This window comes from Symphalangus syndactylus, chromosome 15 (assembly GCF_028878055.3).
Source record: "Symphalangus syndactylus isolate Jambi chromosome 15, NHGRI_mSymSyn1-v2.1_pri, whole genome shotgun sequence".
NCBI classification, from domain to species: Eukaryota; Metazoa; Chordata; class Mammalia; order Primates; family Hylobatidae; genus Symphalangus; species Symphalangus syndactylus.
Window position 1 is genome coordinate 6,571,020 of NC_072437.2, and position 22,783 is coordinate 6,593,802.

At 59.3% G+C, this 22,783-nt stretch overlaps 1 protein-coding gene across 1 annotated transcript in view; it reads left to right on the forward strand.

Moving 5' to 3' along the window:
* GAS6 (growth arrest specific 6) overlaps nt 1-22,543 on the forward strand; it is a 43,252-nt gene extending 20,709 nt beyond the window's left edge. Inside the window, exons 5-15 of the mRNA XM_055244339.2 lie at nt 5,348-5,470; nt 7,150-7,272; nt 9,380-9,502; nt 10,316-10,437; nt 12,234-12,352; nt 12,497-12,686; nt 14,792-14,956; nt 16,368-16,536; nt 19,557-19,732; nt 20,897-21,125; nt 22,079-22,543. Coding sequence (XP_055100314.2) covers nt 5,348-5,470; nt 7,150-7,272; nt 9,380-9,502; nt 10,316-10,437; nt 12,234-12,352; nt 12,497-12,686; nt 14,792-14,956; nt 16,368-16,536; nt 19,557-19,732; nt 20,897-21,125; nt 22,079-22,233 — 1,694 coding nt within the window. The 3' untranslated portion in view covers nt 22,234-22,543. The remainder of the gene's footprint in view (nt 1-5,347; nt 5,471-7,149; nt 7,273-9,379; nt 9,503-10,315; nt 10,438-12,233; nt 12,353-12,496; nt 12,687-14,791; nt 14,957-16,367; nt 16,537-19,556; nt 19,733-20,896; nt 21,126-22,078) is intronic.
* The last annotated feature ends 240 nt before the right edge of the window (nt 22,544-22,783 follow it).

The window sequence follows — 22,783 nt, forward strand, 5'->3', positions numbered from 1 at the left end:
CTCGGCTCCTTTGACCCATGGGTTTCCCCAGGAAGGTCAGGCCCCCACAGACGGTGGCCCAGGCAGTGGTCACTGAGCCCCGGCTACCAGGATCCCACCCCCGCCACGGGGAGTGTTCCCTCGCCCTTCCCTCGGGCGGACAGGGCTCTGGTCCTCGCTCGTCACCACCCAGGGAAAGGCCCTGGCCGCCCGCACTGGCTTCAGATTCCAGCCACAGCCACAGCCGCTCCCTTCTGTCTTTCAACGCAGTCATGGGCCGAGCTGAGATAAACCCTTCACCTCCTGAACTCGCCGCAGGCGCTGGCGCCCAGGGCATGACCAGCCAGGCCACCGATGCCCTAGGCCCAGCTTGCGGGATGGGGGTCAGGGAGGTGGGCGGGGTCAGGGAAGTGGGTGCCCTCGGGGGCCTGCAGAGGTTTCTGTCTCCATCGCTTTCCCTGTTGTTTGGAGGAAATTCCACAGATATTTGCTGGGCACCGGCTGAGTGTCCACCCCTCAGGTGTGCTTCCATCCTTGCATCCTAGAGGTATCAATACATTCCCAACAGGGAAATAAACAGATGAGTTGGGGGAGGCCCCGGGGCAGGCGGCATGAGACCGGGGACCGCTTAAGAGCTGGGCACCCGGCAGGAGCAGGCACTGTCCCTCAGCCTCAGGCACAGAGGTCTTTCCAATGGGCGTTACAGGCAAAGTCAAGACTGGGTTCCCAGCCCTTTGCATCACATGGGCAGGTGTCCACTTCTGAAATGGCTTTAATCTCTAATCAAACATCATAGCAGCAGCGCACAGCATCCCCCAGACATCCTTCCACGGTGGGGGCCTCTGAGGGGGTCAGGTTCCGGTGCCGGAGGGTTAGGCCCTGCACAGGCCACCAGCCCTGCATGTGTCTGACTCCCTCCTGCCCCAGAGCCTCTTCATCTGAGGCCAGGGTGGAGAAGCGGATGAGCCCCTCGTTTCTCTAGTCCAGGCCAGACCTCCCCGTTCCAGGCCCTGCTGTGACCACGTCGACGTCTCCAGACGCCCCGCGGACACAGCACCCAGGTACAGCCGGGTGACAGCAGTGTCAGGGATGGGGCCCCGGCTGGCTCCTGGCGGCTGTGCTGATGCAGAATCCCTGGTCCTGGTCCTTGTTTCCTCGTAACTCCGAAGACCAGCCCCAGCCCCTGTGTGCTTCAGAGTAGAAGGCGTTTATAGCGACCTGCTGAAAATAGCATCTTAGAAATTCTTCGAGACTCGAGCTCCATCCACACCCACAAGTGTTCTGTTGTCAGTCATTTGTGCAAAACAAGCAAACTGGAGATGTATGGAGGAAACTGTGGGGCATACGGAGGAAACGGAGGCTTATGGAGGAAACTGTGGGGCGTATGGAGGAAACTGAGGCTTATGGAGGAAACTGAGGCGTATGGAGGAAACTGAAGCGTACAGAGGAAATTGAGGCATATGGAGGAAACGGGCGTACAGAGGAAACAGGCGAATGGAGGAAACTGAGGTGTATGGAGGAAACTGTGGGGCGTACGGAGGAAACTGTGGGGCATATGGAGGAAACTGAGGAGTATGGAGGAAACTCAGGCGGACAGAGGAAACTGTGGGGTGTATGGAGGATATTGAGGTGTATGGAGGAAATTGTGGGGCATATGGAGGGAACCGTGGGGCATATGGAGGAAACTCTGAGGCATATGGAGGAAATTTAGGTGTATGGAGGAAACTGTGGGGCATATGGAGGAAATTGACGTGTATGGAGGAAACCGTGGGGCATGTGGAGAAAATTGAGGTGTATGGAGGAAACTGGGGGGCGTATGGAGGAAACTGTGGGGCGTATGGAGGAAACTGGGGCGTATGGAGGAAAGTGTGGGGCGTATGGAGGAAATTGAGGTGTATGGAGGAAACTGGGGCGTATGGAGGAAACTGTGGGGCGTATGGAGGAAATTGAGGTGTATGGAGGAAACTGGGGCGTATGGAGGAAACTGTGGGGCGTATGGAGGAAATTGAGGTGTATGGAGGAAACTGGGGTGTATGGAGGAAATTGAGGCGTATGGAGGAAACTATGGGGCGTATGGAGGAAATTGAGGTGCATGGAGGAAACTGTGAGGCGTATGGAGGAAACTGTGGGGCGTATGGAGGAAATTGAGGTGTATGGAGGAAACTGGGGCGTATGGAGGAAACTGTGGGGCGTATGGAGGAAATTGAGGTGTATGGAGGAAACTGGGGTGTATGGAGGAAATTGAGGCGTATGGAGGAAACTATGGGGCGTATGGAGGAAATTGAGGTGCATGGAGGAAACTGTGAGGCGTATGGAGGAAACTGTGGGGCGTATGGAGGAAATTGAGGTGTATGGAGGAAACTGGGGCGTATGGAGGAAACTGGGGCGTATGGAGGAAATTGAGGTGTATGGAGGAAACTGGGGTGTATGGAGGAAATTGAGGCGTATGGAGGAAACTATGGGGCGTATGGAGGAAATTGAGGTGCATGGAGGAAACTGTGAGGCGTATGGAGGAAACTGTGGGGCGTATGGAGGAAATTGAGGTGTATGGAGGAAACGGGGGCATATGGAGGAAATTGAGGTGTATGGAGGAAACGGGGGCATATGGAGGAAATTGAGGCGTATGGAGGAAACTATGGGGCATATGGAGGAAACTGAGGCTTATGGAGGAAACTGAGGCGTATGGAGGAAACTGAAGTGTACAGAGGAAATTGAGGCATATGGAGGAAACGGGCGTACGGAGGAAACAGGCGAATGGAGGAAACTGAGGTGTATGGAGGAAACTATGGGGCGTATGGAGGAAATTGAGGCGTATGGAGGAAACTGTGAGGCGTATGGAGGCAACTGAGGCGTATGGAGGAAACTGTGAGGCGTATGGAGGAAACTGTGGGGTGTACGGAGGAAATTGAGGTGTATGGGGGAAACTGGGGCGTATGGAGGAAACTGTGGGGCGTATGGAGGAAACTGAGGCGTATGGAGGAAACTGTGGGGCATATGGAGGAAATTGAGGCATATGGAGGAAACTGTGGGGCATATGGAGGAAATTGAGGCATATGGAGGAAACTGTGAGGCGTATGGAGGAAACTGTGAGGCGTATGGAGGAAACTGTGGGGCGTATGGAGGAAATTGAGGCGTATGGAGGAAACTGTGAGGCGTATGGAGGAAACTGGGGCGTATGGAGGAAACTGTGGGGCGTATGGAGGAAATTGAGGCGTATGGAGGAAACTGTGAGGCGTATGGAGGAAACTGTGAGGCGTATGGAGGAAACTGGGGTGTACAGAGGAAATTGAGGCGTATGGAGGAAACTGGGGTGTATGGAGGAAACTGTGGGGCGTATGGAGGAAATTGAGGCTTATGGAGGAAACTGTGGAGCGTATGGAGGAAACTGTGAGGCGTATGGAGGAAACTGTGGGGCATTGGGAGGAAACTGTGGGGCATATGGAGGAAACTGGGGCATATGGAGGAAACACTGGGGTATATGGAGGAAACTGTGAGGCGTATGGAGGAAACTGTGGGGCGTATGGAGGAAACTGAGGCGTATGGAGGAAACACTGGGGTATATGGAGGAAATTGAGGCGTATGGAGGAAACTGTGGGGCATTGAGAGGAAACTGTGGGGCACATGGAGGAAACTGGGGCATACGGAGGAAACTGGGGCATATGAAGCTAAATGTGAGGGGTACGGAGGAAACCCTGTGAGGCGTACAGAGGAAACCCTGTGAGGCGTACGGAGGAAACACTGTGAGGCGTATGACGTAGCGTCGCAGGAAGAAGCCAGTGTGGTTGGGCAGCTTCCCCAAGAAGTCTGGGACTCGTAGCTGGGGCCTCTAGTGAGCTCGGTGCCCGGACCCGCCTGGGAGGACAGGGGCTGTGTCTGTGCCGGCCACAGGCGGTGACTGTATGCCCTGGATGAGCTGGAGGAATGCAGCTTCGTGAACCACAGACCCGCCCACCGCTCACCCTGGCACTGGGCACCCTTGACCCCAGCCGGGTGGGGAGGGAAGCAGCTCCTGCACTGACAGCTGAGCCCGGACCCTCTGATGGAAACACCACGTTCTACAGACCTGGTGGGAAACGTCACCTTGGGAGCCTCAGGAACGGAAGTGACACACTGGCAGTGAGAGCCCATGCACTGAAGACTCAGTGTGCCCCCAGCAGGGCTGACCCCTCAGGATGACGCTCGCCCAGTGCCCTAGGGCCCTGCTGGCCCGGCCTGCGCTTTTCCCAGGGACTGGTCCTTATTGAACTCGTGTGGAATCAATGGACAGGAGCCCGCTCTCAGCCAGTGGGGGGGCCCTACCCAGGGTTCCCCACGGAGCCGTGTGGGGCTAAGCTGAGCGTGGCTGAGTCCTCGTGTGGGGCCAAGCTGAGCGTGGCTGAGTCCTCGTGTGGGGCTAAGCTGAGTGTGGCTGAGTCCTCGTGTGGGGCTAAGCTGAGCGTGGCTGGGTCCTCGTGTGGGGCTGAGCCGAGTGTGGACCGCGCCCCTGAGCACTGCCATGCCCAGCCCCGAGCCACTTCTGCTCAGCCAGCAGCCGTGAAAGGATTCTTTGAGCTCCGGATGTAATTGTCATTCCTTCTGCCAACTTCCCGGGGCTCAGGCTTGCGTAACTGCACCGTTGGGGGCTTCCCTGCCTGCCTCTGGGACGTGGTTTCGGTCCGTGTCCTGGAAGCGTGTTTGTGAGCAGCTCCTCGGATGGGGGACTGCTTGGGAAGCAGCTGTGCTGGGACGGGTTCCCACCCTCAGGCCCTCACCCATCCCCCGACCTCTGTCCCTGCAGGAGCTGAGCCCAGGTGACCACCTTGAGAGAGGGCAGAACACACCTGGCTTAAAGCCATCAAGACATGTGGAGGGGGGCAGCTAAGCAGAAAGAGGGGGGCTTCCTGGAGGACCCCTCTGGCAGTGCAGCCTGGGCCTGGGGTCCTCCCCGCCACACCCAGTGGGGAGAGTTCACCAGAGATGGGCTAGGGCTGGCCAGGGAAGGCAGAATGTTCTGAGTCTGCCTGGAAGCCCCCAGGTCAGTTGGGGGTTCTGTTTGCCTGCTCCCTGGGAGGTCTGAGCTCCCGGGCCTCACGCCAGGGCCAGGCGGTTCCTGCTCCTTTGCCCTCGGCCCTTCCCACCTCGAGTCCAGGCCTGCTGGCACTCCCTCCCAGTTGATCTGAGTTTTCCTGGAGCTGGCCCCAGGGCCCGCCAGCCTGTTCTATCAGCCCTAGGCCAGCAAAGGGGGCTCAGGTGCCCGGGACCTGCCTCAGCCTGCGCCTCTCAGAGCTCCTCCAGGCTGGACCCAAGACCCCACGGCCGCCCCGCTCTCAGCTGCATCTGGCGCAGGGGGGCAGCTGAGCATGACTTTCTACTTTGTGTCCCCAATCAGACCTGCCTGACCAGTGCACACCCAACCCCTGCGATAGGAAGGGGACCCAAGCCTGCCAGGACCTCATGGGCAACTTCTTCTGCCTGTGTAAAGCTGGCTGGGGGGGCCGGCTGTGCGACAAAGGTACGTGAGGCTGAAGACAAAGGCGGGGTCTCCCTCCCTCTCCGACCCTGCCCTGATCCCCGCTCCTCACTCCCACTCCAGGGCACGGCCATCCTCAGGCTGCTGTCCGACAGCCCCAAGGAGGCTGCAGCCCTGAGGTATCCTGGAGTCCCAGGAGAATTGGGAGGAGCTGCGGTCTCCTTTCTGGGAGCAGGGCTGGAATGAAAGGAAACACCAAGTGATGCCTCAGCACCCACTGATTGAAAGGCAGGGGAGAAATTTCACCTCTGACTGTCCTTGAGTGCAGACCTGTGGTGTCAGTGAAGACCCTGGAGGAAGAATAGCTCCAGGGCCTGGTGGAGACCCATAGTGGAGAGTCCAGCAGGCCAGCCTGTCCCCTTTGGCAAGTCCCACCGCAGAGGTGGCCTGGGAGGGCTTTGCTAAGGAGTGGCCAGCTCTAGCCTGGCCTTGTCTGTCCTCAGGCACCCAGAGGTCACTCCTGACCTGCAGCCTCTTCCTGCAAGCACATGGGCATCCGGGGAACTGAGCCCTGTGGGATGTGACTGCCAGCAGCTCCCCGGGCTGAGCCCACAGCTGGGGATCCCCCATGCCCTCCCACCATCTACCTCCACATGCAAGGCCAGGACCAGGGGCCATGAAATGCTGGGGCTGCTGAGGGGGGTGTGAGGTCCAAGCCCTGGGGTCCCTCCCTGCTCCAGGGCTGGGCTGTGCACTCCCAGGGTCCCTTCCTGCTCCAGGGCTGGGCTATGCACCTCTGGTATCTCTCTGCTCCGGGGCTGGGCTGTGCACACCCAAGGTCCCTTCCTCCTGCTTCAGGGCTGGGCTGTGCACCTCTGGGATCTCTCTCTGATCCAGGGCTGGGCTGGGCTGTGTACCTCTGGGATCCCTCCTTGATCCAGGGCTGGGCTATGCACCTCTAAGATCTCTCCCTGCTCCAGGGCTGGGCCGTGCACCGCTGGGATCTCTCTGATCCAGGGCTGGGCTATGCACCTCTGCGCTCCCTCCCTGCTCCAGAGCTGGGCTGTTCACCTCTGGGATCTCTCTCTGATCCAGGGCTGGGCTGTGCCCACCCTTCCCTCCCCCCCACCACCCCAGGTCCCTTCCTGCTCCAGGGCTGGGCTGTGCACCCCCAGGGTCCCTTCCTCCTGCTTCAGGGCTGGGCTGTGCATACCTGGGGTCCCTTCCTCCTGCTCCAGGGCTGGGCTGTGCATACCTGGGGTCCCTTCCTCCTGCTCCAGGGCTGGGCTGTGCACCTCTGGGCTCCCTCCCTGCTCCAGGGCTGGGCTGTGCACCTCCGGGCTCCCTCCCTGATCCAGGGCTGGGCTGTGCACCTCCTGGGTCCCTCCCTGCTCCAGGGCTGGGCTATGCACCTCTGGGATCTCTCCCTGCTCCAGGGCTGGGATGTGCACCTCTGGGCTCCCTCCCTGCTCCAGGGCTGGGATGTGCACCTCCGGGCTCCCTCCCTGATCCAGGGCTGGGCTGTGCACCTCTGGGATCTCTCCCTGCTCCAGGGCTGGGATGTGCACCTCTGGGATCTCTCCCTGCTCCAGGGCTGGGATGTGCACCTCTGGGGTCCCTCCCTGCTCCAGGGCTGGGCTGTGCAGCTCTGGGATCTCTTCCTACCGTAGCCAGAGGCTGTGCACCCTTGGGCCCCCCTTCAGGCCTGTGCTTGTTCCCAGATGTCAACGAATGCAGCCAGGAGAACGGGGGCTGCCTCCAGATCTGCCACAACAAGCTGGGCAGCTTCCACTGTTCCTGCCACAGCGGCTTCGAGCTCTCCTCTGATGGCAGGACCTGCCAAGGTAAGGCCCTGGGGTGAGGCCTCTCTCCTCTCTCCTCTCCCACCTTCTATTTTTTGTCATGTCTGCTCTTCTGCAAGCGGCTGCTGCTGGCTGGGTTCCTGTGGTTCTGGATGGGATGGGGCATCCTGCAGAGACTACACAAGCCCAGGCCAGCCACAGCACAGGGAGCTGCTCGGCATCACACCAGGATGACTCACCCCGCATCTGAGGGCCAGAACTCAGGGGGCCGGCCCAGCCCCTGAGGCCACACTGCTGGCTGTAGGGCCTCGTCCATTCCCCAGAGCCTCACAGAGCCTGGGAGTGCTCCAGGCACTTGTGTAGTGAGCTTGTGGGTCAGGGCTCCAGGCTAGCGTCCCCCGCCGTCCACTCTCCCCAGCGTCCCCAGAAGCACCCCATTGTTGGTCTCCCTCTGTCCCCTAAATATAGCCCTGCCCTCCCCACTTCCCTTCATGTTTCAGTCTGGGGTTCCCTCAGACCAGAGCCAGAGCTGGGGAGCCCCAGGACACCCCAGAAAGTCACTGTGAATGTGCACACCCCCTGACGCTGTTCCAGGTGCTGCTGCTGCCACTGGCACTTTGCCACTTTGCAAGGGGAGCACCTTCCTCCTCCCTCCCTGCCTTGGATCTGGACATGCCCAGGCGTGTCCCTGAGAATTTCTGGCATAGTTCTTAGTGCTGCTGCTGACTGTCCAGGACACCGAACTGCGTGGACAGGACAGAGAGTTGCTCAGGGAGAAACAACCCCAGGAGCTGGAGAGTGAATCTGACCAGACAGGAGGGGCCACACCCCGTCCCCTGATTTCAAAAGGCAGCTGCTATTTGTGTCCACTTTGGTGGTTCCCTTCCCTGACCACCCAGGAGTTAGTCCTGTGTGCAGATGACTGATTCCCATCTTAACACATAAACCCATTTCCTTGTTCAGCTCCTCTTCCTCCTGCCTGGAGGACAGAGCCCCTCCCATCACTGCTCCATCCCTGACCTGGAAGACAGCAGCACCCCAGGTTTAAAGAGAGGTGAAGACTAGGCCGATCCCAAGAGATGACGTCTAAAGCATCTCCCGTGGGTGCCTGCACCAGTCGGGCACTCCCGGCAAAGTCTGGGCTCACAGTTACTGCCCACAGTGATAGAGGCATTCCTGTCCTCTCCTCCTCCTCCCCATCTTCCTCCTCCTCTTTCTTCTCCTCCTGTCCCCTCCTCCCCCTCCTCCCTCTCCTCCTCCTCCCCCCTCCTCCCCCTCCCCCTCCCCCCTCCTCCCCCTCCCCCTCCCCCCTCCTCCCCCTCCCCCTCCTCCCCCTCCCCACTCCCCCTCCCCCCCTCCCCCTCTCCCTCCCCCTCCCCTCCCCCTCCTCCTCCCCCCCTCCCCCTCCTCCTCCTCCTCTCCCTCCCCCTCCTCCTCTCCCTCCTCCTCCCCCTCATCTCCATCCTCTCCCTACCCCCTCCTCCTCCTCCCCTCCCCCCTCCCCCTCCTCCCCTCCTCCTCCCCTCCCCTCCCCCTCCCCCTCCTCCTCCTCCTCTTCCTCCTCTCCCTCCCCCTTCTCTTCCTCTTCCCCCTCCCCCCTTTCTCCGTGCCCCTGTCTTTGCTCTCCTCTGGTGACTAAAGGGCTCTTCATTTCAGGGTTGCCCCTCATACCCCAGGGTGCTTGGCCATAAACAGCATCTGTCCCACATTAGATGCTCAAGTCTTAGGATTGTGGTTTAACCCAGTAGTGAAAATTGATTGAAACCAGTAAATACTTCTCTTTGGGGGTGGGGTTTTAGTTTCAAATGCCCCCCGGGGGTTACTTTTTACTGCCCCGTATCCTGTAGCACCGTCATTTAAATGGAACAGCACCGCAGCCCCCGACTCCTCGACCAAGCAGGGCCCTTCCCAGATCTCCATCTGCTGGGCTGAAATCAGCCTTCCCAGCTGGGCCGTGATCAGAAGCGTGCCCTAACACCCCGGGAGCTGCCCGGTCAGGGGAGGAGGGCAGGGAAATGGGGCCAGGGCGTGCTGGCCCCACAGAGCCTGGGTGTGACGTCTGGGTGGTGCCCTGGCCAGCCCCTGCAGCCGCCTGTCCCAGCCCCGTCTGAGATGCCGCCGTGCTGCAGTTGGCCGGTTTTGCTTGCAGACGTAGACGAGTGTGCAGACTCGGAGGCCTGCGGGGAGGCACGCTGCAAGAACCTGCCCGGCTCCTACTCCTGCCTCTGTGACGAGGGCTTTGCGTACAGCTCCCAGGAGAAGGCTTGCCAAGGTACCCACGCCACGCGGTCACCCTCAGTTTCTCTGACGCCCAAGTCTAGACACGGGTGCCAGTCACTGCCTGAGCCAGGGCAGTTGCCCACAACCGGGTGCTCCTGGTGAAAGAAAGTCTCTTTCTCCCTGTTTCTATCAGCCTGGTAACGGCCTGTTCTACCACCATGCCCCCACACACGTGAGCACACACAGGCACCCATGCCCCTTGTGCACACGAGCGTACCGCACACATGCATATACACCGCATGTACACACGTGTGCACCCTTCTCCACCTGCATAGACAGGGCCTCCCTCTACTGTTCTCTGTTTCCAGCCGCCATGGGGGGGCCCTGTTGGCTGTAGAGCCTCCAAGAAGGGCCATGCCTCCAGTGATGGGAACAGTGGGGCTGAGTGGGCAGACAGAGAGGGTGGGGAAGCCCAGGCTGCCTGCACTGACCTCTATCTCCCACCACAGCTGTCGGCCCCTCTGTGCTCTTGGGGACACCTCACTGCACAGCCCAGGCCCTGTGCTTCCCAGACCTGCCTTCCACGCCAGCCCGGCAGCGGGGGTGGGTCTGGCTCGTTGGGAGCACCCTCCTGGGACACCTGCAACACTTGTATTCCCTCAAGAAAGAGCCCGGGCAGGAGCAGGCCGAGGGTACAATCCTAGCTTTCCAGTGGGGGGATGCGACCCCCAAGCCGCCCCCGTTAGAATCTGCACATAATTCCTTGAGTGCACCTTGTGTGTGGTTTGAGCAATCGCGGTGTGATCCCACGGTGGGACAGTGCAGAGGCCTCCCCCACTCACCACCGCTTCCCTCTGGCTGGCAGATGTGGACGAGTGTCTGCAGGGCCGCTGTGAGCAGGTCTGCGTGAACTCCCCAGGGAGCTACACCTGCCACTGTGACGGGCGTGGGGGCCTCAAGCTGTCCCAGGACATGGACACCTGTGAGGTAGGCAGCCCCTGGCCCCGTGGGCCCTTCACGGTGGTTCCGGGGGCGCTCGCCGGTGGGGTCTTTCGGGAGAAACACTTCCGTGAAGACCTGGCTTTTGCTGAGGTCTTGGGGATCTCCGGGGCCATGTGGAGGTTTGGGATGAGAAACGCTTCTGTTCCCTGGAAAATGTTTGGTTGTATTTATAAAGTCTCTGTGGCAACTCCCAACTCACAGTGGATCAGCCTGGTGTCGACCCCAGTGTGACACTCACGGGGGCACGGTCCCCACTCTGCCACGTGCCAGGGAGCCAGCATGACCGACCTGTCACACTGGTGCCTGTCACACTGACTTGTCACACCGGGGCCTGTCACACCGACCTGTCACACTGGTGTCTGTCACACCAGCCTGTCACACCGGTGCCTGTCACACTGACTTGTCACACCGGGGCCTGTCACACCGACCTGTCACACTGGTGTCTGTCACACCAGCCTGTCACACCGGTGCCTGTCACACTGACTTGTCACACCGGTGCCTGTCACAGCATGACCTGCCTGTCACACTGGGGCCTGTCACACCGACCTGTCACACTGGTGTCTGTCACACTGACTTGTCACACCGGGGCCTGTCACACCGACCTGTCACACTGGTGTCTGTCACACTGACTTGTCACACCGGGGCCTGTCACACCGACCTGTCACACTGGTGTCTGTCACACCGACTTGTCACACCGGTGTCTGTCATACCGACCTGTCACACTGGGGCCTGTCACAGCATGACTTACCTGTCACAGTATGACCAACCTGTCACACTGGTGCCTGTCACACCAACCTGTCACACCAGTGCCTGCCATACTGACCTGTCACACCAACCTGTCACACTGACCTGTCACACCGGTGCCTGTCACACCAACCTGTCACACTGACCTGTCACACCAGAGCCTGTCACACCAGTAGGGATGTTGTACCCACATGTGGACGTTTCCGGGCAGGGCGGCTTTCGTCTTTCCTGCCCACCCTGGGCCTGTGCCTGGGGGGTTGATGAGAGTGAGCATTCATTTAAAAAGCAAAACCACAGGTGAAAACAGTCACCAGGACAGCTTCTCCGAGTCGCAGACCTGGGATGCAGCCGCGGGGCTCTTGGGTCTGGGCTGCGAAGTTCGGGGCTTCCAGCCAGCCCTCGCCTTGAGGTTCTTTGCCTCGCTGCCTCATGTACTCATGCAGAGGGTGTCGGACCCGTGCGAGGCGTCCAGCTCACCCTGGCTGCCCACGGTGGGCAGAGCAGGCCTGGCTCAGCCCCAGCGCCAGCCCCAGCCCCTCCATCTTCCAGGGGTGTCAGCTCACACCGGCTTTGGTTCTGCCCCCCTTCGGGCAGCACGTAGAAACCACAGCCGAGAGCAGGGAACTTTCCAGGACAGCTGTCTTCGAGGCTTCCATATTTATTTCATAATAGTGTATACTTTTTAATGATTCTCTGTAATTTTTGTATGCTTGAAATATTTCATAATTTAAAAATGTATGCTTGAGATATTTCATAATTTAAAAATAAAGGGTCAAGGGAAATGAGCAGGGAAGGAGGTGACAGGGACCCCCGAGAAGCCCCGTGGGAAGCAGCTGGTGTGAGCCTGCCCTTCACCTGTGAGCTCCGGTGGGAGGGGCAGGTGTGACAGCCTCTGGGGTCTCAGCAGCTAGAGATGGGGTGGCCACTCCCGAGGCATGGGAGGGACAGTGGACCCGCTGCACGGCTGGGGCGTGGGGCTCAGGGGAGCAGGAGTGAAGGTCACATCCCCGACCGGCGTGGCCCCCTGTCCGTGGCAGGACATCTTGCCGTGCGTGCCCTTCAGCGTGGCCAAGAGTGTGAAGTCCTTGTACCTGGGCCGGATGTTCAGTGGGACCCCCGTGATCCGACTGCGCTTCAAGAGGCTGCAGCCCACCAGGTGAGGAGGTGTCCACAGAAGGCAACACAACTAGAATGGCCGAGACGCTGGCTTCACGGGGCCCGGGCCAGGGCTCCGCCAGCAGGGAGGGGCCGGGCATCTGCCCGTGCCTGGTGCTGACTCATTTCTCCTGTGGGTGCCCAGGCTGGTAGCTGAGTTTGACTTCCGGACCTTTGACCCCGAGGGCATCCTCCTCTTTGCTGGAGGCCACCAGGACAGCACCTGGATCGTGCTGGCCCTGCGAGCCGGCCGGCTGGAGCTGCAGCTGCGCTACAACGGTGTCGGACGCGTCACCAGCAGTGGCCCGGTCATCAACCATGGCATGTGGCAGACAGTGAGTGTGTGGCAGCCGCCCCTTCCGGGCCACATGGGGTTCTCCCTGAGCCAGACCCAGCTGTCACTCGCTTGTGCAACTGTTAGGAGATGCTCTGGGGCCTGCACCTGCTGCATGTGGGCAGGACAGGGACCCCTGCCCCATTTAGTTCATGCTCCAGGGGACCTCTGCCCTGTTTAGTTCATGCTCTGGGGGACGGGGACCCCTGCCCTGTTTAGTTCATGCTCCGGGGGATGGGGACCCTGCCCCGTTTAGTTCATGCTCTGGGGGACGGGCCCCTGCCCCATTTAGTTCAGGTTCTGGGGACGGGGACCCCTGCCCCATTTAGTTCATGCTCTGGGGACAGGGACCCCTGCTCCATTTAGTTCAGGCTCCGGTGACGGAGACCCTGCCCCATTTAGTTCATGCTCCGGGGGACGGACCCCTGCCCCATTTAGTTCAGGCTCCGGGGACGGGGACCCTGCCCTATTTAGTTCATGCTCCAGGGTACGGGGACCCTGCCCTGTTTAGTTCATGCTCCGGGGGACGGACCCCTGCCCCGTTTAGTTCATGCTCCGGGGACTCACTGTGGTGCCCTAGGCCTCTCTGCTATTTCATCACGTGTCAGCGTGTCTCCCTCAGAAAGGGGCCTTCAGTGCAACCTGTGAGTTTGGTCTCCCTGAGTTCAGGTCGCACTTGGCTCAGGTGAGAACCCGTGGTTCTCAGCCCCAGGGAACCCTGGGCTGTGTCTGGAGGCTGTGCTGTTTATCCCGAGCGGGGTGGGGAACAGAGGCCAGGGCTGCTTGACGCTACATGCAGGGTGCCCCACCAGGGGAGGAAGCTGCCACTGAACCTGCACCACAGCCCAGAGCTCCTGCCGTACGTGTCTCCCTGGCCGTGGCCAGGCCAGGCGCCGCCCGCCCACCTTTCCCTGTAGGACGGTGTGGACGCTGCTGTCCCTGAGCTCTGGCTCCCAGGGCCCGCTGGTCAGTGCGGCCGTGCATGCCAAGGGTCCAGGTGACCTCACAGGAGCTGCCCCTTGCCAGAGACGTCCTGACCACCTGGACCCCAGCCCCACGGGCAACCTGAGGGGTCCTGGTCAGACCTGCACTTGGGCAGCTGTGGGCAGCGGTAAAACGCGCCCACCCCACATCTCCATCCATGGAGCAAGAGGGTCTGTAACCAACCAGGCTCCCACCCATGCACTGGGCCTCCCTCACCACACTGGGCTTGCAGAAGGAAACGTTGGGAAGAAAGGTGAAACGCACATCTTGCCCTTCAGAAGTGAAGATGAAGTGGAAAAATTCACCCCGGCCCCTGCAGATGAAACACTGTAGACTTGTATTTCCATTCTGCAAAGCAATGCCTGGCTCCACTTCTCCCAACCTCTTAAAGGAGCAGCATCTCCAAGACAGGAGGCAGTTCTCAGCAAAGCTACAGAAAGCAAATGGAGCAGAAGCAGTTTCAGGGATGGAGCCACCGGGATGAGGGGCCCGGGGCAGGTGGCCTGAGGCGAGGTTGCCTGGGGGGAGCGGTGTGGCAGTGTAGTCCTGCCCAGTGACTCACAGCGGCCGCCGCACCCCACCAAGACGGGCCCTTCCCCAGCAGGGGTACCTCGTGAGGACCCCTCCCCAATTCCACCCTCTCTAGCTGCTCCCCAAACCCAGCTGACCCGAATTTGTACCATGTTTTTGTAACTCAGTTCAAACCCAAATACCTGAAAGGTGTTTTCACACAGGAAGAAGGATATTTTTCTGAAGCTTAGGAATATAGTGTATCCAGTGTTAGACTTTACAGGTTTTCTATGAGGAAAGTTCTTGGTGACAACATTGATGCATGGAGGGTCCTCCTGGCCCAGATGATGAGCATGGTTTCTCTGAGGTTGGGTCCCTCTTGGCCCAGGTAGGGATCAGGTGGCCTCCCCGAGGTCAGGACCCTCTTGGCCCAGGTAGGGATCAGGTGGCCTCCCTGAGGTTGGGACCCTCTTGGCCCAGGTAGGGATCAGGTGGTCTCCTTGAGGTCGGGACCCTCTTGGCTCAGGAGAGGATGAGTGTGGTTTTTCTGCAGTTGGGAGCCCCTTCAGAAAGTGCACTCCCACCTTTTCTCATGGCGCTGCCTCCCTTCAGATCTCTGTTGAGGAGCTGGCGCGGAATCTCGTCATCAAGGTCAACAGGGATGCTGTCATGAAAATCGCGGTGGCCGGGGACTTGTTCCAACCGGAGCGAGGACTGTATCATCTGAACCTCACCGTGGGAGGTATTCCCTTCCACGAGAAGGACCTCGTGCAGCCTGTGAGTACCGTGCCTGTCCCTGTGTAGACGAGCCTGTGAGTACCGTACCTGTCCCTGTGTAGACGAGTCGTGTGCTGGGATCCTGGGAACGGTGTCAGGAAGCCTCAGTCACGCCCTGCCCTGTGTTTACCATTAACCAGGTGTGGGAAGGGCCTAGAGGAAGGAAAGGTTTCCTAGAGTTTGACGAAGTCACAGTACAGCTATGTCATTAATTTTACCATCTCTTTTTATGAGACCCGTCTAAGTTTTCATCTGAATTGGTAATAAAGTTGTCTATTTTTCAATGGAGATAACACACAATGAAATTATTATTATTATTTTTTGTGACGGAGTCTCGCTGTGTCGCCCAGGCTGGAGTGCAGTGGCGCGATCTTGGCTCACTGCAAGCTCCGCCTCCCGGGTTCACGCCATTCTCCTGCCTCAGCCTCCTGAGCAGCTGGGACTACAGGCGCCCGCCACCACGCCCGGCTAATTTTTTTGAATTTTTAGTAGAGACGGGGTTTCACCATGGTCTCGATGTTCTGACCTCGTGAACCGCCCGCCTCGGCTTCCCAAAGTGCTGGGACTACAGGCGTGAGCCACCGAGCCTGGCCAAAATTATTCTTTAACAGAACAGTAAACTTTTTTGGACAAGTTCCAAGAATATTTTGGGTTTTGTAACTCTGCCGTGAGTCTCGTAAGGGGAAAACAGCCATGGTGGGCGGTCAGTGTGGGCCGTTTCTCCAGGTCCCGCTGTCTCCCCCCTCAGCATAGCACACGCCCGTGCCCCCGACCTGTGTCTCCAGCCCCCACATGCTGATGTCTAAGCCTTCATCCTGGGTATTTTCACTTCCACACGAGACAGGAGAAAGGCACACATGTCTTTGCGTCTGTGGGTGCTGAGTGTCGGCAGTGCCTGTGCGGAAGCCACCCCTTCAGTGTTGTGAGGGGCACCTGCTTCCCAGGCCCACAGACTGCCTGGTGCTGGGACCTTCGGTGTTGCAAGGGGCACCTGCTTCCCAGGCCCACAGACTGCCTGGTGCTGGAACTTTGCCTGGCTCGACCCTCCTCGTTTCACAGATAAGGGGGTTGCCCTGATTTGCCCACAGCCGTATTGAATATTGAATAATTCACACAAGTGCTGGATGGTTGAACAGTCCGTACTGTTTGACCTTAGACCCACATGGCCTTTTCAGTCCTTTCCTAGCTCTTTATTTCTTGAGCATACACCAGTGGAAATAAGTATCCTGCAGTGAGTCATTGTGTAAAGTGAAGAAACCTTTTGTGAAATGACCACCACCGATGGGACTGGTCCGTTTCTGCCGTAGATCTGCACATGCCGGGGCCGCGAAGGCGCCCACCCACTGGCTGGGGGGTCCGGCACGGGGCTTCTCGCTTCCAGGAAGCCACAGAGATTTCTCTGCCTTTCCAGATAAACCCTCGTCTGGATGGCTGCATGAGGAGCTGGAACTGGCTGAACGGAGAAGACACCACCATCCACGAAGCGGTGAAAGTGAACGCGAGGATGCAGTGCTTCTCGGTGACGGAGAGAGGCTCCTTCTACCCCGGGAGCGGCTTCGCCTTCTACAGCCTGGACTACGGTAAGCCTTGGCTCTTATCGTTGGGGCGGCTGTGGCTGCACCTTCAGACAGGCATACGCTGAAAGCAAGTAGACGGCCTCAGATGGCAGCATCAGGACAAGCTGAGGCTCCTCCGGTTCCGGGGCAGGGCGGAGTGGGCAGAGGTGCAGGCAGAGGCTCACCTCTCAGGATGGCCGTGCAGGTCACTGAGTTTAGAGTCAGCCAGTGAAGAAGAAATGACAGATGTGCCAAGAAGGTGCCTGCGAGGCCGGTGCTGGGAGGCCGGGGAGAGAAGGTGCCTGCGAGGCCGGTGCTGGGAGGCCGGGGAGAGAAGGTGCCTGCGAGGCCGGTGCTGGGAGGCCAGGGAGGCTGGGAGGCTTACAGGGTCCTTTGCAGAAAGTCCTGAGACAGCACGGCCTTAGGACTCATCCAGGGGCACATGGAAGCTCTCAGTAACGTGGTGGACACCGCGGTCACCAATGACCCAGTGTCTACAACGGGAGGTGTCTAAAAACAGCAGTGAAGCTGCCTGGGGGACAGTGAACCTAGGCCTGAAAAACGGAGGACAGGGTGGATGTGAGCTGCTGGCCCAGTCCTGCGATGCCACGCTGCCGCCTCCCCAGTGCAGGCTCGGGGGGCTGCTGTGAGGATAGTGTTACTGCTCGGCCCCACCCTGCCTCACATTCCCACCCTACGTGGGCCCCACTGGGGCACTGCAGCCCTGCCCTGTTCCTGAACACCAAGCCGTTTATGGTGAAGCCCCCACATGCACAGAGGGCAGGCAGTGCCCCCTCCATCAGATCTCAGGGCTGCCGGCCCTCAAGCACCCAGCAGGAACCCCAGGTTCAAGGGGGTCCATGTGGAGCAAAGGGGGGTCCTGCCCCGTCCTGAGCCAGATACAGTGTCACCGTCTCCCCCTGGGTGTCAAAAGCATGACCGTGTCAGGAAAGGCATCTGTGAGAAAAGCACCGTCTGCCACTGGCTGGACTGACTGTGCACACACGTTCTCTCTCAGTCTTGATTTTTGCACTTACAAATCTAGAGCATCATCATGTTTGACACGAAGTCATGTCATATGAAATGCTTAAATCCTTTTTCCACTTAATATCATACACATTTCTCGGGGGCAACCTTACGCAGGCATCACAGGGGCCATTTCCAGTGACTGCCGGCCGCGTCTGCTGGCCCGTTTTGGTCTATCTGGACAGAAGCAGTTACAGCTCCATGCATTTCCAGTGAATCTCAAACTATACCAGTAACATCTCTGATAAGACAGAAGAGCCTTGCTGGGAATGGTGACACTGGCCTGGCTCACTCTGCAGTGACTCTGCTGGGCTCAGGCTCGCAGCCTCCGTGCAAGGGGCCACATGGAGCTGGGAAACCTTCCCGGGGAGAGCAGAGGCCGTTGCCCTCGTGAAGCCCCCGATGGTCAACATGTGCCCAGCCTCTTGTCGGAAGCCTCTTTTTTTTTTTTTTTTTTTTTTTTTTTTGAGATGGAGTTTCGCCCTTGTTGCCCACGCTGGAGTGCAATGGTACGATCTTGGCTCCACCTCCCAGGTTCACACCACAACCTCCGCCTCCCGGGTTCAAGCGATTCTCCTGCCTCAGCCTCCCGAGTAGCTGGGATTACAGGTGTGTGCCACCACACCCGGCTAATTTTGCATTTTTAGTAGAGATGGGGTTTCTCCATGTTGGTCAGGCTGGTCTCGAACTCCCAGCCTTAGGTGATCCACCCACCTTGGCCTCCCAAAGTGCTGGGATTACAGGCATGAGCCACCGCACCTGGCCGGGAGCTTCCATTTTAAAGGACATCGTCATCTCTCCCTTCACAGGTTATGGGAAGACCGGCAAACAGGAGAATTTTTGTTGTTACTTTTTGTTTCTGTTGCAATATTTTTGTTACTTTTTCTGATTTTGTGTGTTTCAGCGCCATAAATGGTTGTTGAGAATTGACGTGGCGGGTACCAGCTAGGGACAGACAGGACAGGCGATGTGGGTTTGAGGCACACACAGCCCCGTGGGAAAGAGACAGGGAAACCAGCACAGTTCACTCTGACCCCAACCTCGGCCCACAGCGTGAGACGCCCGATCACAAATCCGTACACACAGCGATTTGAGGTCCATTTTCCTAAAACAGCTTCTTTATTAGGACTTTGGAATTCTGGGTGAGACAGAAACACTGAAAACAGGGCGGAATTTTTTTCTTCTGGCTTCTTAGTCCACGGAGGGCTCAGTGTGGAGAGGCTATGCCGTGGTATTCTCCCTGGGAGAACCAGAATTCAGCCTTTTCTACTAACATACGTTTTGGGGCACTTTTTTATGAGCTATGGATGTCACGTGATTTCATTCAGATGCATCACGTATGACACACGTGAGGTTCATGCGTACACACAGCGTGTGAGTGGAAAAACCCCACTGAGGCAGGAGCAGAGCAAAGACTGACAGCTCAGACCCCAGACCACGCGTGCTCCTGACAGCTCAGACCCCAGACCGCGCGTGCTCCTGACAGCTCAGACCCCAGATCACCGTGCTCCTGACAGCTCAGACCCCAGACCGCGCGTGCTCATGGCAGCTCCCGTCCACATGCTGTCTTAAACTCTCAGCCCACACTGGGCCCTGTGCTGCTACCTGGAAGCTGCAGGTGAGACGCGAGGCATGAGGCCACGTGCGCTCTCAGGAAGGAGCTGCCAGGCGCTCCTGAAACAAGAGGACATCGGAGGGAGGCAGGGACAGGCCTGCGTCCCATGGTGCACAGCCGGTGGCCCCTCAGAAGGTCTGTGTGGCCTGGTGGTCACCTACAGGGCATTTGGAAGTGGGGTACTGGTGTGACCAGGGAGAAACAGCCTGGGGGTCCCTGGTGCCTCTGGGCTCTGGGCCAAGATCTGAACCAGTCTCTTGAGTTTTCCATCACATACCAGATCCGGGGCTGTCTGCGCAGCTTCCCACCACAGCTGGGACTGCATCTCTCGTGGCCCTGCTCCGACCTCACTGTGGCCTCTGCACCGTGCATACCACCCCATAATGCAGTGCTTTCATTGCAGTGCGGACCCCTCTGGACGTCGGGACTGAATCAACCTGGGAAATAGACGTCGTGGCTCACATCCGCCCAGCCGCAGACACGGGCGTGCTGTTTGCGCTCTGGGTCCCCGACCTCCGTGCTGTGCCTCTCTCTGTGGCCCTGGTAGACTATCACTCCACGAAGAAGCTCAAGAAGCAGGTAGGGCCTCCGCCACCCAGGGCGTCCTGACTGGCTCGCCCCACAGGCACGTGGGCCGCCCTCCCTGACGGGACGAAGGGGGCCTGGGGTGGGATCCCCAGAGGTCTGATGAGCCGAGCCCGGCGTGGGCCGCCCTTCAGGCTGTGGGGGTTGTTTGGACACCAGATCACTGCCACACGGCTGAGGGGGGCTGGCGCCTGCGAGCCACACTCGAACCACGGTGTGGGACCCTTTCCCCTGTTCGTTTGGGCAGATGGTGGCTCACAGCAATCTGAATTAGTCTCCATGTTTAAGTCAGATGTTTTCAGCAACAAACTCAGTTTTCCAATTTCCCTGGAAAAGTCGGATCTGTGACCTTGGCCGGTGCCCCCAAAACAGCGTCTTTCCCTGGGGGACATCGGGTGGAGCTGAGTGCAGCTGCCCCTTGGACGAGGTCCCCCCACCTCCGGTCCTCACAATAAGTCAGCTGGCTTGGGCTGGGGGAGTCATGCTGTTTTCCCCACAGAACAAGAGGTGACAGAAACAGGTTTTATTCTCTCACTCCTGTGCTAAGGAGGGAGACGTGGGTCAAACCAGAGAGGCTCACGTTCTCCAAGTCTGCCCACCCCAGGTCCACAGAGCCCTCCCACTTGCTTGGATATGACAGTGACAGGCTTGGTTCATGCAAATGCTCGTTGCCAGGGCCAGACCCAATCTCAGCATCTGGAATAAACAGCTGCTGTTATGTAGCAACAGCCGACCCCTGGGCTGCTGGGCTGCGGTGCCAGTGTGAGTGCCCACCGGGCTGGGAGGCCGCCACCGCAGGGCTGGGTCCTGGGTCCCCATCAGGGCCACCCCAGTTCCTGGTCAAGTGCAGCCTCAGTCCAGTGTGTGGCTGGTGCCTGGGGCTGGGGTTGACCCTCTCACACCCAACCCGGGGGCCACACTTGTTCCCCCACAGCCTCCTAGGCTGGTCCCTGGCTTTACGTGCAGAGAAGCTGAGCCCCAGGTGGGGTGGGGGCGTCATCCACAGTCAGCGAGCGTCCAGACCCAGGGCTACAGGGAACCTTGGACGGAGACAGGCGTGTGGCGTAGGGGTGGCCAGCAGCTGTGAGGACCAGCTTGGACCTAACAGCTCATGTAGGGGCGGCCAGCAGGCCCTGACCACACCTCGGTCTCCTGCAGCTGGTGGTCCTGGCCGTGGAGCACGTGGCCTTGGCCCTAATGGAGATCAAGGTCTGCGATGGCCAAGAGCATGTGGTCACTGTCTCGCTGAGGGACGGTGAGGCCACCCTGGAGGTGGACGGCACCAGGGGCCAGAGCGAGGTGAGCGCCGTGCAGCTACAGGAGAGGCTGGCCGTGCTCGAGAGGCACCTGCGGAGCCCCGTGCTCACCTTTGCCGGTGGCCTGCCAGGTAGGTGCTCCCTGCTCCACTCACCTCGGGTGAAGGACTCCAGGGAGGCCCAGCTTGGTCACCCCAGATCTAACCTGGACAGGCTGGCGTTTCTGGTAGTGAATGCGGAAGAGGACTTGTGTTTTAAGAGGAAGGAGAAGTCCAGGTGGGTCGTTAGTGGCCATTATGGTGCCTCGGTGCTGCTCAGGTCATTGGCTGAGGCTGAGAAACACGTACGGGGGTGGCATTGGCCTGAGTCAGGCCCCGCGAACCTGCGTCTTCAGGGAGCGTTCGTCCACACCCATCAGACCGGCCCCGGGGGAGAGGGCGGGGCAGACCTCAGGCCAGGCTGCAGTTGGGACCCGCGGCTGTCACCACAGCTGTTAGCAGCAAACAGAGTGACCGCCAGCCCCTCCCACGTCCAGCAGGGTGTCCCGCCATGTCCCATGGGCACAGAGGCTGGGACTGGGGATGTCCTTGCCGTGAGCTGGGAGGGTCAGCGGAAAGGCACGTGGGAGCCGGCAAGTCCTTGGCTACCCGCAGGTTTTCACTTGCGGCAAACGGCAGGATTTCTGTCTTGGCTGCCAGACACAGACTCCACTTAGTTTTAATAAACAGAGCTTTGAAGAGGATGAGAGCGAGCCAGGAGGCCTGCAGCCTGAATGACTCACTGGGCACAGAAGAAGATCACGTTTAACCGATGGGACTGTCTGTGCTCCCAGCGGGGAAGGGAGGGCTGGTGTCTGCAGATGCAGGCTGGCAGATGCCTCCTGCTTCTCTGCCGGATCTGCCACCGAACGAACGGGGACGGAGAAGTTAGAGAAGAAAGGGCAATCCTGCCCTTTCAGAGGGAACCCAGGGCTGGCCACAAGCGCCGCCGGGGGTGGGGGGCCAGGCAGGGGCTGGCCACGCGGCGATCCCTGGGACCCAGGCCGGGCCTGCTAAGATGTGTTTGTTCTCTCCCCGCGGCCCAGATGTGCCGGTGACTTCAGCGCCAGTCACCGCATTCTACCGCGGCTGCATGACACTGGAGGTCAACCGGAGGCTGCTGGACCTGGACGAGGCGGCGTACAAGCACAGCGACATCACGGCCCACTCCTGCCCCCCCATGGAGCCCGCCGCAGCCTAGCCCCCACGGGACGCGGCAGGCTCCTCAGCCTCTATCCGAAACAGCAGGGAGAAGCCCGGGGGCTGCTCACCAGGTGGGGCCATCCTGAGAGCTGGGCTTTCCTCTGACCGTCCTGGCCTGTAACATATCTGTAAATAGTGAGATGGACGTGGGGTCTCTGATGCCGTGCACTCAGCCGCGGGCCCGGGCACGGGGAGGCCGGCGCAGGGCAGAGCGGGCTCGAAGAAAATAATTCTCTATTATTTTTATTACCAAGCGCTTCTTTGACTCTAAAATATGGAAAATAAAATATTTACAGAAAGCTTTGTAACACCGCGTTGGCCGCCATCTGCTCCCCGCGGGGTTCTCCACATGTAGCAGCGTTTGGGATGATCGGGGCTGCCACGGCTCCAGACCGCATGCTCAGCCGCTCCAAATATCCCTCTTTTCTGCTCCCGGCCTGGTTGGGTGGCCACAGTCTGCTCCCCATGCCCGGGGAGGCCCTCACAGACACAGGCCACAGTCACCAGTGTCCTCAGGACACAACCCTCTGCCTGGGTTTCTGCTCGGG